We start from the raw sequence: 16,219 nt of genomic DNA, 5'->3' as shown, positions 1-16,219 counted from the left end.
ATTTTGAATATCTTTCTAAAGAAAAAAAAAAAAACAATAATCAAAGAAGATACAAAATCAAAAAGATTCTTCACGAAATATTCTCAAACAATTTCTCATTTTTCCTCCGCAAAACTCAACAAATCCATTTTTAATTTTCATTAACTTTTCGTTCGAACAAGTTGGCCGATGGACCATCAACCATTTCTTCCTCCCGCCATTTTTCCATCGCTTTTTTCCTCGCCAAGATTCTTTCGCGAGCCGCTTTCCAGACACTTGGAGCATCGCCGTAATTTACGATCTCGTTAAAAACGGGGAAATCATTTATTTTCGCGCGACATGATCTACGAAGGCTCTCGAGAAGAAAGCCAGGGGAGGGGAGGATGGAAATGGCGGGGAGAGGTGGATTTTCAGCCGGGGAAAGACGAGCCATGGGAATAGATCATTTTGCGAGTGTGCCGTCACAACTTTATTGCGTAATGAGCACCGATCGATCGCTTTTCCACCGCGGAACGACGACGTCGGGATCGTTAAAACCGTGAAATCCGGTTACATCGTTAATCCCTTCGCCGTTTTCGCGGTGTATTAATGATTTGGAAGAATTAAATGAGACGAGAGCACGCGTTGGCACTTGTATTCACTGTGTGATACAAGTATTCTTGGATGGAATAAATGGTAATGGTAATTTAGGATTACCATTTAATTCGAAGAAACGAATGGAGTTTGGATTGATGGATTTTGTGTCCTCCTCGTGGAACTGGTTTTTTCTTCGTTCGATTGTTATATTTGGAGACAATAATAAATCTTTGTCAGAAGAAAAATAGAATAGTATTGTTAGAATTGAAAATTGATTTATGGTATTACAAATAATGAGAGAGAATGGAACTATGAATCATTCAATGAATGGTTGTTTTTTTTTGTTAAAAATTTAAAAGTTGAATTTTTGTAGATTATGTAAATAGAATATAAATAGAAAGAAAAAATATATTTTATACTCAAATTTTCAAATGTATTCTGAACTCTAATAAATGATATGCAAGACAAGAATGTCCATGGTAAAAATACTATTACGACGCAAGATCTCCATTCATAACTCGCAACAACAGTGATTGTGATAGCTAGATATCTCTATCGCAGAAGGATATCATCTCCATCTATTCTGAAGATCAGGCTCGAATCAGAATCACGTGTATAAAATTAAAATACGTTAAAATACAAATCATGGAGAATTGGAACGATCCTAACGAATAAAGCGTATTTTTTTACACGATCATAATTATAAATGCATCTTTTACAGAGAGAGAAATATATAATAAAATAAACACCATTTAAACTTCGAATAATTATAAACATTCGAGTAAATTAATTTTGCCTTTGATTGCAAATTAAATTGAAATTGTATTACACATAAACTTTTTTTTGATCGAACAAATTTTCATAGATTTAAAGGTATACACGTATAAAAGTAGCAAGAAATAAAGAGAAATTACATCTCAATCAATGTTACAAAAAAGTAATAATACTAATCACGAAACAGTACGATGATATAAACATAAAAAAAAAAAAACAAGGATCTAACGAGAAAGGGGATGGACGAATTTAATCTCGCGCACCAGAACGAATATTTTTTTTAAATAACGAAATAAACGCGTGAGTTAATTACAGCCCTCGACAACAATAACAACGAGAGGAGGGGGGAGATGCAATCAAGAAATACCAGAGAGGAATTTTAAGAGACTTTCATCAACGTCGGGAACGATCTAAAATTTAAAAGAATTTCAACAAGAAAACCTTACCAAGATTAAAAACTACCACGTCCATCCTCAACCCGCGCACGCAGAGTTCTCTCCACCTCGCTCGAATTCTTTCCTCCCTCGTTGTTGCCCCATCCGCTTACCCGTCTCTACGCACACGTGCACAATCTGGTTCCGGCGTATTTTCACCGGTGGTCGTTTCGAGGTGCAACAAATAATCCCAGACCGCGAGCACAATCATTTTGGAACGAAGAGGAGAGCTCTCTCTCTCTCTCTCTCTCTCTCTCTCTCTTCGTGGCGAGAAATCTCGTCTGGGCAGAGCTCGCGAATTTCTGCTCCGCTTTTCTGGCCAGCGGCGCGTTCAATATGGTCGCGAGCGGAAACGCACGGAACCGAAGATGGCCGCAACGTTTCTCGTCGTTAACAAAGACGGGGGGTGGAGGAAAAGGAGATGAAAGGGACGGGGAGATGGCGAAACGAGAGACAGTGTCGCTCGAAAAGGAAGGTTGTTGACGATATTGAAATATGATGGAGGTGGAGGGTTGTTTGGAGTGTTTTGAAAAATCAAATATGCGTGTATTCCTTGAAAAGTTTGGTTAATCATTTGTAAATTAGAAATTAATTAATAGATATCTCAATTTAGAATATAAAATTTGAGCAATATATATATATGCATATATAACAATTTTAATAATAGAATTGTAATTGTAATTCATTTCAAAGTTCAAAATATGAAGCTTGTTTCAATGAATTAATTGGAAAATTTCAGAATAAATAAAAAGAATAGAATAAGGGATAAGCAAAATAAAAAGATTAAAAAAAAATGAAACAGCCAAAGGGTGACAGGATTAAAGGATAAGAGGATAAGGAAGTTAGGGACTGGTTAGCAGAAAGGGATGAAAAACTGGACTAGGTGATAGAGGATAAGACAGTTAAGGAATGACAGATAGAGGCGACGACAAGATTGAATGTGATAAAACTAAAGGGGGTCGAAGGATTACAGAATGGAAAAGTTTGACAATAGGAGGGTAATGAAGTTAGGGGATAAGAACGTCTGGATACGGCGAAACAAGAAAACGAGAGTTGAGAAAAAGAAACGTGGAAGAATAATAAGAAAAGAAATGTAGCATAACGAATGGTGGAGAAAATTCTAGAATAAAAGTACGATACAAATATTGAATTGAGGAAAATAAAATACGGAAAAGGGAAAAAAGGATGGAAAGAATAATTTCGAATGTTATGAATATTGTGAAGAAACTGACAGATTTATTTAAAAAATAAAGAAATTAGGAAACATCGATAAAAATTTCTGGAATACCGAGACTTTCTTAAGACTTTCTTTTCGAAAAGTAAAATATAAAGGAGAAAAATGACGGTAAAAGGAAGTAGTACATGATGCTACGACATAAAAAGAATCAGGAAAAATACTCGAAACACGAGAGATTTAGAGCGTTGGAAAATTAGAGAATAACAGATTTAGGGGATGAGGGAATTAGGTGATCGAGATAAATAATGGAAAATGTAGTTGGAAATTGGAAATGAAAAACAAGCCGTGGGATAGAGAAAGAGATAGGCGGGAAAGACTCGAACGAGTTAAAGTGGAACGAAAGAGAAATGGGAAGGAGGCGTTGTAGTGATGGCACGTTGGTGGATGAAATGGAAAATGGAGATAAATAAGGGATGGATAGAAATGGAGGGAAGGTATCCATGAGTGTCGCAGAAGCATGAAAATGAGTGACACGAATGGAAAGGAATGGGTCATGCGGATGAACAAAAATAAAAGGAACTCGATTGAAAGTATGTTGAAAATTACAGATATATATTGAACGAAAATTTAAGAGAAAAATGATGCAATATTACATTTATTTTTATGTATAAGTGATAAGTATTGAAATTTATATCGTTTTTGGGATATAATTGTAATTATTTTTATTTATTTATATTTATAAGTATACAATATAATTATACATGCATTATTTAAAATTTATTTATGAATTATAGTTATACATTTTGTAATTATTTAGATTTATTATCGTGCAATTGTAAAAATTAATTGACATGCAATGAAATTTAAATTATAATCAGATTTGAATAAACAAAAATTAATTTATAATTTGATGATTAATTATAATTAATTATACTCATATATACTTATTATAACTAAAATGACTAAAATTAAGACATAAAAAAGAAAACAATTTCCATAACGTAAATTTTATAAATATTCATCAAAATCGATATTTCATTTATTTATCATTCGAATCTGACTTCAAATCTATTTTTCTAACTTCTTTACTCGTTGGTAATCTAAAAATCTCAAAAGAGTTTCCCGTAAAATTTTCTCATCGAGGAACGGAACTAGAACTATTAAAACAAGAAAAAAAGGAAAAAAGAAACGAAGCTCGAAGAGCGTTCAAGCTGAAAGAAAGAGAAGAGAGAAACGAGGAGTTGTACAGACAAAGAAAAAGACGAGGTCGGTAAAAAGGCGACAGGGTAATAAGGGAAAAGCGTAACTAATAAAGAAACAAGGGGGTGGAAAAAAAGAATAAAGGACGCAAGGAAAACAGCAACACGAGGCGGAAAGAGGGAGAATTAATGAAACAAGTAAACTGCGCCACGCTGCAAGCCCAACGCTGTAATTTACTTGGTCCGCAAACCCATACGTTTCCAACCCCTTCCTCTCAACCCTGTCTTCCAACCTGTTTTCCATCGGCGCAGTTTCCATTCGAGTCCGCTAAATTCGTATTCAGCAGTCCACGAAATCGGACTTACGATCCTGCGGCGACGACTCCACGCCCTGGAAAATTACTTAACGCGATTAATTCCACTTGCGGCTGACATTTCTTTCGCCAAACGCTTCAGAGAAAAAAAAAAAACCCAAAGATAGATTCTTTGAAAAGAAACCGATATGAGAATCTCTCTCTAATGTAATACGAGATTAATCATAAAGGAAGAAAATATAAAAAAGAAAATGAATGATACGATGAGATAAAAATATATATTAAAAAATATACTTAATCTATTTTACAAAAATTATTTTCTATATATTTATTATCAGAAAATAATCAATTTTTTCTTATAAATTTACTTAAAAATTTAATAGTAAATCATTTTTACATTTATGGATGCAGATTATATTCTATGATTTACTTTTAGCAAATGAAAAAAAATAAAATCAGAGTATAACAAATTTAAAATTAATTATATTGTATATGAAATCTTGAAAGAGCAAGTAAATTAAAAAGTTAATGTGCCATGAATTCTATATAGAAATGTAAGAGTTTATATTTTTATGTTTCTAAAAAATGTTCTGGAGAAACGTTCAGCATAGTTTCTGGGAAATTGATTAACACGATTTAGTTGTCGAGCAAGATTTCCCTAAAGCTAATGTGACACGTGAAAGCTGGCAATGTCTGAAACGTATATGCAATAACGGATTACAGTCGACTCTAATCTGGTTCACCATCGAAAAGGAAGGATAGTTTATTAAAAATATGTACACGTTGAATGTCAAGTAAAATTGAAATTGATCTATCAATTCAAAATCAATTGAAATTCATGGAAGATACCACATCAAATAGTAAATAAAGAAAAATACATTAAAAAAAATATATATATGAATTGTTCAAGTTAGAAAAGACTTAATATAATATTGAATTAAAAATGAAAATATATACACTAATGCACAATGAAATTGTGTGTTTAATAAATATATATAATATTAATTTCTGAAATATAACAAAAGAATGTATAAACAGAATCATATGTATGTATAAGTAGTAGTAGAAGTCAATCAAAAATGAGCCATACAGTATTTATCAGTTTCTTGGGGATCTCATTGCTATTATACTTCTGAAATACTACTTTAGAAGCTTAGTACTTAATAAAAATATTTTTCTTTTTATTAAAAATTAATATTATATTATATAAATTTATAAATATTCTTATCACATTACAAAGATTTCTAAAATATATTATTTCATTCAACGTGCAAGTCAAAATAACATAATAAAAAATAAATAATAATATTATAGATAGAAAATTCGTGCTATTATATAATATATTTTCGAGAAATTAAATACAACGTATAATTTGATCAATTGAGATTAATATAATAAAACTTATACATAATATTATATATATTTACATTAATTTACATATTATGTCAATTTGATCCACGCTGAAAGATACAACAACCGAGAGAGATTTAAACAAATTTCCAAACCAATCACTCCAAGAGATATCTTTAATCTTTAATCCAATCTCTAAATTTCATAAAATTCAGAAAAAAAAAAATAAAAGATATAAAAGAAAAAAAAAGGCTGTCGTCAGAAGTTTCGCAGAAGACATTTTTACAGCTGTGTCGAAATTGAATCGTGTGTCAAGTCGGTTGTATACAAAACGGCTTTCTTACAGTTTTTGTAAACAAGCTTAATGCGAGCAAAGCCCGAGGAAAATTTTTCCAGACCTGTTTTTTCCCTTTCTATGCTGTCGAGACAACGACAGTGAACCTTGGTTGGATGAAAATCGCGTAAAAAACTTTCGAGGAACGTTCTCCACGTTTTCTGATGGTATCGTATAAAATATGGGTTTGTTTTTCGCCTCGTTGATCTTACTCCGCAATTTCTATTAGCTTACTTTAATATTAATAATATTCGTTATTGTTGCATTCTTTCTTTTTTGAGTGGGGAAGAAAATCAGTCTATCGAAAATTCCTTTATAATTATTTTGAATATAATTGAAATTATTGTATAGTTTCTTATCTTTATATATATTTAATTTTTATTGAGACATTTTGATAATAATTTCTATTGTAGATATGTATATTATGACTTCATTTAAATAAAAAATTAAATAAGATGAACAGAAAATTAAGAACAATTTATTGAAAAATATAACTTTAGATAAATCTCTCGTATTTATTTTTTTCAAGTAAAATTATTTGAAAGAAATTTAAAAATGTATAAATTCTTTATTTTATATATTTTATTTTAATTCTATCCAACAATTCGAAGTCATTAATACATAAACTAATAAAAAGAATTTCTACAAAATTTAATTAGATTGTGAGAATATCCGATAAATTTTGCATTTAGAAAATTTATTTAGAAAAAAATATTGCCAACAGAATTTTTGAATGTAACAAAAAGAAAATAGTAATAATTGGAAGAGGAGAGTATCAATTCAAAAAAAAAAAAAAAATACAGATTAAAACGAAATGGATGCAATTGCTCCAAAAATTTGTCCCCTTTTCGAATAAAAGTTGAATGTAGGGAGAAATCGAGATTTTATACAAATTGCACGGTATTTAAAATGGCCCGGCCACCGTGTAAAATCATTCTGAACGATCCTCTTGTCCCATGTAATTTTACCGATTTAACGAGGACCCCGCACTCGGCGGCCATTTTCATTTCGACGATACATTCCGCGGCAAACTGAAATAAAAAAATGGCCCTAACAATTTGGAGCAATTTAACAGAACGACAAAGAGCCATGGCAATTCCATTTCAACTCGTATCCCAAATTTTCATGGAATTTCCCGTGCACATCGAATTTACGTTATAATTAGGGGAAAGGAATCGGAGACGAAAAATTCTTTACTGGGAAATAACTGTAGAATTTGTGATAATTTAATTTTTAATGATACACTCGAGGAATTCAATGTTTTCTCTTTGGCTAAATTACGAGTAGATTGTATCAAGTTAAAATTAATTCTGCAATGGTATGGGGTCCTTCATTACGCAGTTATTCATTCTCGTCAATGAAAATGTATTGCAAAATCGGCGCCACATAATGCATAAAACTTGTATAATTTTCTTTAAACATGTAATTTAAAAGTAATATATATATGAGTAAATTTTTTTCTAATGATTTGAACGAATAAAAGACGAACTTAAGAAATTATTTGTTCAAATCGTTCGAAAAATTTTTCATTTAGTGGACATTAGATTCTCTGAAAAGAAATCGAATTACATTTCAAGAATTGGAAAACAATTACCCTTCTTAGTTACAATTATAAAACATTTTAATTTATCGTTAAGTACTTCCAATCGAAGTAAAGAATTATTGTAGAGGCAATAATCTTAATTACAAAGTAACAAGTAACTATGATTAAAAACTTGTTGTTAAAGAAAACTTATTAATTTGAAATATAAGGTGTGCACAATTTCATCTTATTGTTTATTTAGATAATTTATTTTTGATTAATAATGTACAACAATCAATGCCAAAAGTTTTCATTAATAAATTATATTATCAAAGCCAACAATAATTTTATTTTATTAAAGTCAAGACTTTTTGATCGAGTTAACTGACAATATGTAAAAGATAATGCAAAAGATAAGATGAGATCACACGCGAGGAAGAAAAGATCGATAAATCCCTTTTCTTGTCGAACAGATGTCTGAAAATTCTTAGAAAATTCCTCGTAGATCAAACTCATTAAAGTAACGTGTAATTATGAGTGGAACAGCCTCGTTGATTGCGCTTATCTCTCTCTGAACTTCCGCTTGGAAGATCTCTGGTCGTCTATACGGCTATAATATTCGCAAGTTTCGAGACAAGGGGTGCCTTCCATGCCTTCCCTTGATTGTGCCACGTGTAAGTTTTAATTGTGCCGCAGTTTGAAAGCTGCGACCCTGGAATAGTACGACTCCCACGCCGTTCCTTCGCCAACGAATTTCGATTGGCCTCTAAAATAAACTTCAATATTCTAACATTCGCGTGCCACTGCCTGTTTTCGAACCGGGAAACTTTCGCCGCAAGTTTCCTACGTAAGTTTCGCCAATATGGAATTGTCATTCATTGGGCTCGTCGTTATGGATGTCTATTATTATCCACGAGGCGTTACGAGGAATATAACAGTTTCAACGATATAAGCGATTGTTTTGGAAATAAGAAGACAGGAAGGAAATGTCTCTTTTATAGATTTCTTCGAGATTACCTTTGAATTTCCTTTTCTTACATTTTCCTTTTTATCCAACTTTATTCTCCATACGAGTTCAAACAATTTTTTAAACCATGCGTATCTCTGTCATAAAAATATAAATATACAGAATATAACTCAGAAAACTGATATAATACTATTATTAATATTAATAAATTAATTATTTTATTACATATTCACTGCATTCTTAGAGAAAAAGAATACAATTTCTTTATCAAAAAATCTCAAAAATTTACAGATATACTCGTTTAAATTTTTATAATACATTGCAAAATGGTAAAGGATTTTCGAAAGATTCAAATTTTCCAGATCGTTGTACGTTTTTCACCTACAGATTTTTCCGTCCAAATCCGTTGGAACAATGTTGTTCCAATATGTACGAAAGGTCCTCCTATCAGCTTCGCGAGGTAACTATTTTCCGCGCGGAGAGGAATTAAACAACGGGGTTAATCGCGTCGAAGGTTAGCGGTGAGTGTGGCGAGTAATATCGGCTTAGAACCAGCGCGAAATCCTGGCTCGTGGTGAAACCAGTGCGGAACTTTTTAATTAAGCCAATCAATCCGGTTTGAATGTACGGTAATCCTTGAGATCTGGCGAGAACAGGGAACGGAATTCTCTGCAGTGCACTTGGAGAATATCCTCAAGACGAATATCAGCAAGCATGTATTAAGCACGTAATCGAAGAACGATCGATATAGAAATGTGATAAAAATTTGATAATCAATTCTTAAAGAAATTATAAGAAATTATATTTATATAAAAATTAATTTATATTATTCGTGTTGAGGGATTATTGTCAGAATATTGTAATATTTCTATTTCTTACTATCTTGCTTATTAAATTTTAAGATTGTCTCTGATTCATGATTTCGATAAAATTTTCAAGATGCTACAAAATTATTACTTTCATCGATTAAATCTTCGAAATCTCAGCAATTTAATTCTTGTTCCTTTCTAAAAAAAAAAAAAAAATTATATTTCAAAAAAGCATCATTTCCCTCCATAAAGAAAAGGGGAAAACTGCGATGCACCTCCCTCCATAAACTTTCCACCATAAAGTTTAGCATTTAGACAAGAGTCTCTTCTCGCGGAGCGCAAACGTCGAGTGGTCCATTACGAGGTGAAGGGAAGGCGTCGATAGTCGTTATCTGCCGGTTATTCCGTTCTCTCAAGCCTCCCCCTCCTCCCTGAAAATGGGGAAGAACACCGAAAAATCTCCAAGCGCACTCCTCCGAAAGCGACTCCTCCTCTACGCTCCTCGCTCCTCGGGCTTCTCGTTCCCGTAATTAGACCTCTCTCGAGGACCGCTTCTCCCTTCGACCACCGGCCGAGCAATCTTCCTCATAATTCCCGCCAGGGTATCTTATCTCTCCGCGCCCGTTTCCTCCACGAGCAAACAAATCTCTCGTGAGATGGCGAGAAGCACCCTGGCGTGATAAAATTAAGGGAGGGAGGTGGAAAGGGGAAGGAGGGGGTGGGTTCGTTAAGGGGCTCGCGGGAGCCATTCCGCGGCGCGCGATGCTTCCTCGAAAGGCGGCTGCCAGCCTCGAGTGGTGCATTACGATGTTTACAGTTCCTCGATGCTGGATATTGTGCGCCCTCCGCTTTCCAACCACTTCCAACCCCTCCCCCGCTTATTCCTTGCTCGAGGCTGAAGATCTCTCGCGAGAGGATGGAATGTAGACACGTGTCGAGCTTCTTGTATATCAGGAATCGAGTTTGATTGATCCACAATTCAAAGGGATCGTGATTTAACACGATTTCTTCGTTGCAATGATTATTTTCTCCAAGATTATTCGTTTCTAAAATTCATTACATGGAAGGGGACTTAGCAATTATTATAATTAATAATTGTCACGGTCATTGATAAATACATAAAATCTTTTTGCGTAGATTAGTCGGGTTTTTGGAAGAGTGCTAATTTGATTTGAAGAAGAATAAATTGTTGCTTCTTAAGGGTAAATTTCGACAGATTTGCAAGGGTTGATTTATGGGATGACTTTGTGGGATGGTCTAATCGTAGGTTATACTCTCGTGCGCAACAGTGAATCGGGAAGCTACGTACTTCTTGCACAACCATCGCGAAAAATGTGGGCGTTGTACGTGAAGCGACCATAGTCGCTGGTGCACACGTGGCACATCCCTTCGTGACAAACGATCATAATCACCCTTGGCAACGGGATGGGTTAAAACCGTGTCGTACTGCAGACGTGCACCGATGTTTCGCCAGCATTGCAGCTAACTTTACCAAGAGTCACAAGACATGATGATAATTGTGTGATCAATATACTTTATGGCTCGTATCCCTCATGAGACGCGATTTCAAACTTGGAAACTTCTGAACGCTTGGAAAATTGGAGGATCCTAAATTATGAAAGTTTTTATTATCATTAATTTCCTCTTGGTAAATAAATTATAATTTAACATTGGTATACAATTTTATACTTCGTAAAAATCGAAATATTGTGAATAATAAAATAATGAATGATATGATTTATAATTAGAAATTTCAAGATGTTGGTTGTTTAAATCGTTTTATATTATCAGAAAATTGGCTTGTTCGGAATAAATGAGCTATTAGCTTTTCCATTATCTCTTTCCTATCAATTAGCATCACTCAAATGGTTTTATTTTTATCATCTTCTTCGAAATCTGTCAATTTATATTCAATAATTATATTTGTATTACACAACCTCGTCATTTCTCACCGTCGACTAATAATTGAAATTTCATGGAAGCTGGTTTCAAAATTACAATTCCTTGATTAATAATCATTAATTAACGAAATCATTAATTAACGAAAAGAAAATCATTATACGTAATAGAGAACAATAGGATTCATTTTACTTTGGAATATATTTATCTCTGTCTGAAGGAAGAAGATTGACCCTCCTTAATGGCAAATTATATTCTCGTTATGTACCATTTACTGATCCTCTTCAAGCGGCTTTCTCCTAATGGTTTAATGTTTATATTACGAATAAAATTAAGTCAAAAAAAAGCATCTGAACCGTTCCGTACAAACAAAATTATTTAACAAACTGATAACAACAAGAAAATTTATCTTATTAAAATTGTATCAAAAATATAAGAGTTTTCTTTAATTTAATATACAATATATTCACATCTTATACACGATCAAAAATTTCTATACGCCAAGCCATTCTTTAAAACCTCGTATTTCTCGGAAACACGAGAAAACGAAATCGAATTTCAGTACACGACTCAACGAGAATTAACTTATTCATACAACCGAGGTGCGAATGAACGAGCTTTTATCGCGCAACGATTCTAAAATCACTCTGTGTAACGATCAGCCTCTCCCGTAACTCGAATCAACAACGAAAAAAAGAAAAAAGAAAAAAAGAAAATTCCCTTCTATTGAAAACAACACGTACAACGAACGCGCATACACCCCCATTTGACCCGAGGCGAGCAAATGTCACGAGCTCGACAAGCTTCGGTCAGAGTAAAGCTTGTACACGTGTCCAACCGAATTCTTTCGAATCAACGACTGACTGAGATTCAATCCTTCGCGCGGAATCGTGTCAGCTCCCTTTAATCCCAAATCGTGATCTATTGAGAGAAGATAGGCAGATAGAGAAAGAGAGAGAGAGAGAGAGAGAGATTATTGAGAGAGGAAGCCTTTTAAGCTTTCGACACACAGCGCAACTTTCCAGAAACTCCTGACGAACTTTGGCTCCGTTGCTTGTTGCAGCTGTCCGCCATCGTCGATGGGATTTACGCGGAGCACGGCCACACTGCGGGCTCGTTCACACATTTGGCGAGCGATCGACTGCTGGTGGGCGGAGGCGCCGACGCGAGATCCCTCCAGGGCGCCAAGGGGATCAACAACTTCAACGGATGCCTGAGGAAGGTAAGCGAGGTTCCGTTCCACCGTGATCCACTTTACCTCTCGCGATTTATTTAGCTAGTCTAATGGCCTACAGAGAGAGAGAGAGAGGTGGAAGCGTTGGTTTGTTCAATTTGGCGTGTCTCTTTTTCCTTTTTTAAATACGATGGTGATGATTTGTTGAACGTTTGAGAATTCTAGAAGTTGAGGGTTATTTATTAAATTGTAGATTAAGTTCAAGTTTATATTAGATGAAATAAGACATTTCTTTTGGCTTCTATTGTTTCCTGAATGTTTGAAAGTGTTTGATGAAGTGTGCAACATGAGAGAATTTTTTCTTGCTGTTAAACTGTATCTCTTAGATTGTCTCTGTTATATTAAATATTATTGAAAGGTTAAATCGGTAATTGTAAATAAATAAATGATTTAAGGGGAATAAGACATTACATCTTTATAATAATACAAAGGTCTAAGAGTCTACTTGTGTTTCATAATCAAAAGCTTAATCAAAAAAATATTCTCTCTTATCCAATCAATTTGTAAACAATCAAATCGGTAGATAAGCGACGTTGAATATCTGCACGTCCTCAATCACATTTCTTCGATTGTATATAATTTGTATACACTCTTCTTATAACACAGTCTCTGAAAACACGATTTAAACAGTTCTCGTATAACACGAATATTTCCATCCCACTATTTTTGTTAACATTATTTATAATGATACTTTTGTTGCTTAGAAAGTGTAAAATCATCCTATAAAAAACTTTTCTTTTGTTAATCATTAAATTGTATTACAAATTTTAATAACAGGGTGTAAGATTAGTTCTTTTCTTTTCAATTTCAAATCGATTACTATAATTGTGATTGTAATTGGATAATTGATAACCAGTAAGAACAAAATGTCGAACTACGAAAGGACATGATTCTTAGAAAGGATCAATGAAGTTAAATGATAAAAGTTTTATTCGAATAATTAATATCTTAGTGTCTCCAGCTCTTAAAGATAAAATGTAGATTTTTGGATGGCAAAACTTCGAATTCAAATAAATGAGTTTCTTAAATTAAAGAAGTTTGTTAAGTAAATCAATGAAGTTTAATTTTACTTCCAATCTTTCTGGAATTAGTTATAATTACATATATATGTATTCCAATCTTATAATAATTCAACTAGAAATTTTATTTCAACTATAAAATTACAAAGATAAAGTTAATATTTCAAAACTTTCATGATGTCAAACTCAATAATGTCAAAATGGAGTTTTAAATCGATCAATTTTTGTAACAAATTTATAAAATAATTATCCTTTTCAAGTAAATTCAAGTAACTAAATTATGCAAAAGAAATACACACATATATCGTAATTAAAATTTTATCTTATTTTTTATCTTTGTTTATTTACGATTCATTTAAAAAAAAAATTAAATATTTTGTTTTCTTGAATTTCTTTTGATATCTGTCACGATGAAACAAATTAATGGAATAAAAAAATTATTTTTCCATGTTTCTTCATGATATAAAACAAAAAGGATAATTAAAAAACAAAGGTGATTAATTTGTTCAAGAAGAAAATAGATTATTGCATTATTATATTCTTAGAACATAATAGCTATCATATCTTTAAACATAAACGATCAATCTTTTCTATTGATCTAACTATGTCTGGTTTATTCTATTCGTTTCACTGTGCCTGATTGTAAACGACTTTTTTCACTTGTCAAACCATTATAATCCTATTACAGATGATCAATTATAATCAATCTATCTTATAATATTTATATAAACATTTATATTTAATCGTAATTTTACAAAGAATTAAACGTGATGAATTAAAACTATCATAAAACTACATAAATCGAGATTTAAATATAATATACATAAAACAAATATTGATTATAAATTAAAAAATATTGATTATAAATATTAGAACATGAAATAAAATTTTACTCAAAATTCTACTTCCAAACTGCTAGATCATTACAATCTAATAAAACTGAAATAAGATTAAAATCGTACGCACATTTTCCTAACCTCAAACAGAGAGACATGAAAATTTTATAGGTTATGTTCGATTCGTCGTAGTCCAATATTGAAACAAAGAAATTTCAATCATTATTCTAATTTACTTAAGAGAAGAACATTCGTTTCAGCTCGTGTCTAGTTTTTTTTTTATTATTAAAAATAAAAGTATATCCAAATTGAAATTGCGACGCGAATAAAATATTCATGACGACTCGAAAAGTTTTTCGCGAAAAAGTGAGCCAATGGTGGAGTCTAATAAAGAAGCATACGAAACGATAAACTAGATGTAAGAAATGGAACGGTGAAAAAGTCGGAAAGGTTAACTACCGTCATCGTTCACTGGATATTGTCCTTTAAGTAGCCTCGAACGTTGCACGAAGCGTTGGCGTGCTATGCAAATAGAAATCGCCACAGGCTTCCTCCTACGCCAATTACTCACCGTGAGTCTCGTCGGAAATAATTATGGGAATGGAATAATTATACGTCCGACCCGGAAGTGCTGGGATCTCGCGATACCACCGTGAGAAAATTTATTTATCAACGTCTTTGTTAAAATTGTAAAAGAAATTTAGCTTTCTTGCTTGTAGAATAACGTGCGTTCATTTAAGAATCGTATTATCAGATAGAATAACGAATAAAGAAGTGATTATAGAATATTTTGAAACATGTACAGAAGATGCGAAATTGAATATTTCTTATTTGAAATGAAAATAATGAATAGAAGATGAACAGATGATTCGATTAATTCGAATGGAATAATAAGTAAAATGAAAATTTAAATATATTGATCATAATCTTATTCGGAAAATAAACAATTTTTTGAAATTTTTAATTATTTCAATAGATTAATTAATACATTACTGATAATAATTCGTTACTATAATTATTAAATTAATGAATATTATTTATAAAAAAAATTCTATATTAAATTTATTAGAAAAAAGTTAAAGGCTATTTTTATTTATTATATATTTATATTTTATTATACATTTATTTTCAAATCTGAATCTCGTCTGCTAACAATTTTTTCTAAAAATTAAAGATAATTTTCAAGAATGTTGATTATCCTCAGAATAAATATATATATCTATAAGAATTGAAATTCCAAATATTTTTCACGCAAGAATCAGAATTTTCATTTTCATCCAAATCCAATAAAAATTAACATTTCGATTACTTTCTAAATTTATACAAATCCCTCTCCAAAATGGACATGTGTCCGTTTCGAATATCCATCCGCATGAATTCACAAATAACAGGGATAACGAAAAATGTCACGAGAGAAAGGAAAGAAAGAAAGAAAGAAAGAAAGAAAAAAAAAGAAATACTAAAACGTGAAATATTAAAACGCGCGTGCATTTGTCAAGGAAATTTATACGGCGACCAGCATACGTCTCCATCTTTTCCCTTTTTCTATGGAAAAACTGAAATAAAGAGTCTGTTCGATACACGACCGCTCAAAGAAAATCCAACATTTCCTGTTTCGAACAATGGCGAGGAGGGTTCATTTTACGCGCACGTCCCTGGATTTTTGACCAGGTGGAGTCGATCCTCAGGGGAAATATCCAACCCATATCGTTCTCCCCGTGGATAGTATTGTTTGTTTAATGATAGGAATACGAGAGAACGATCGATACTTTGGCTAGGAACGGTCGAAGAATCGG

General features: G+C 32.5%; 1 protein-coding gene across 1 annotated transcript in view; it reads left to right on the top strand.

Moving 5' to 3' along the window:
• Positions 1-16,219, top strand: part of LOC122720222 (neurexin-1) — a 420,486-nt gene that overhangs the window by 211,858 nt on the left and 192,409 nt on the right. Inside the window, exon 7 of the mRNA XM_043946779.1 lies at positions 12,398-12,556. Coding sequence (XP_043802714.1) covers positions 12,398-12,556 — 159 coding nt within the window. The remainder of the gene's footprint in view (positions 1-12,397; positions 12,557-16,219) is intronic.

Source organism: Apis laboriosa, unplaced genomic scaffold (genome assembly GCF_014066325.1).
Source record: "Apis laboriosa isolate Shangri-la unplaced genomic scaffold, ASM1406632v1 scaffold122_cov146, whole genome shotgun sequence".
Taxonomy (NCBI): Eukaryota; Metazoa; Arthropoda; class Insecta; order Hymenoptera; family Apidae; genus Apis; species Apis laboriosa.
The sequence above is the reverse complement of the archived record's forward strand: the minus strand, read 5'-3'. Positions and strand labels throughout refer to the sequence as shown.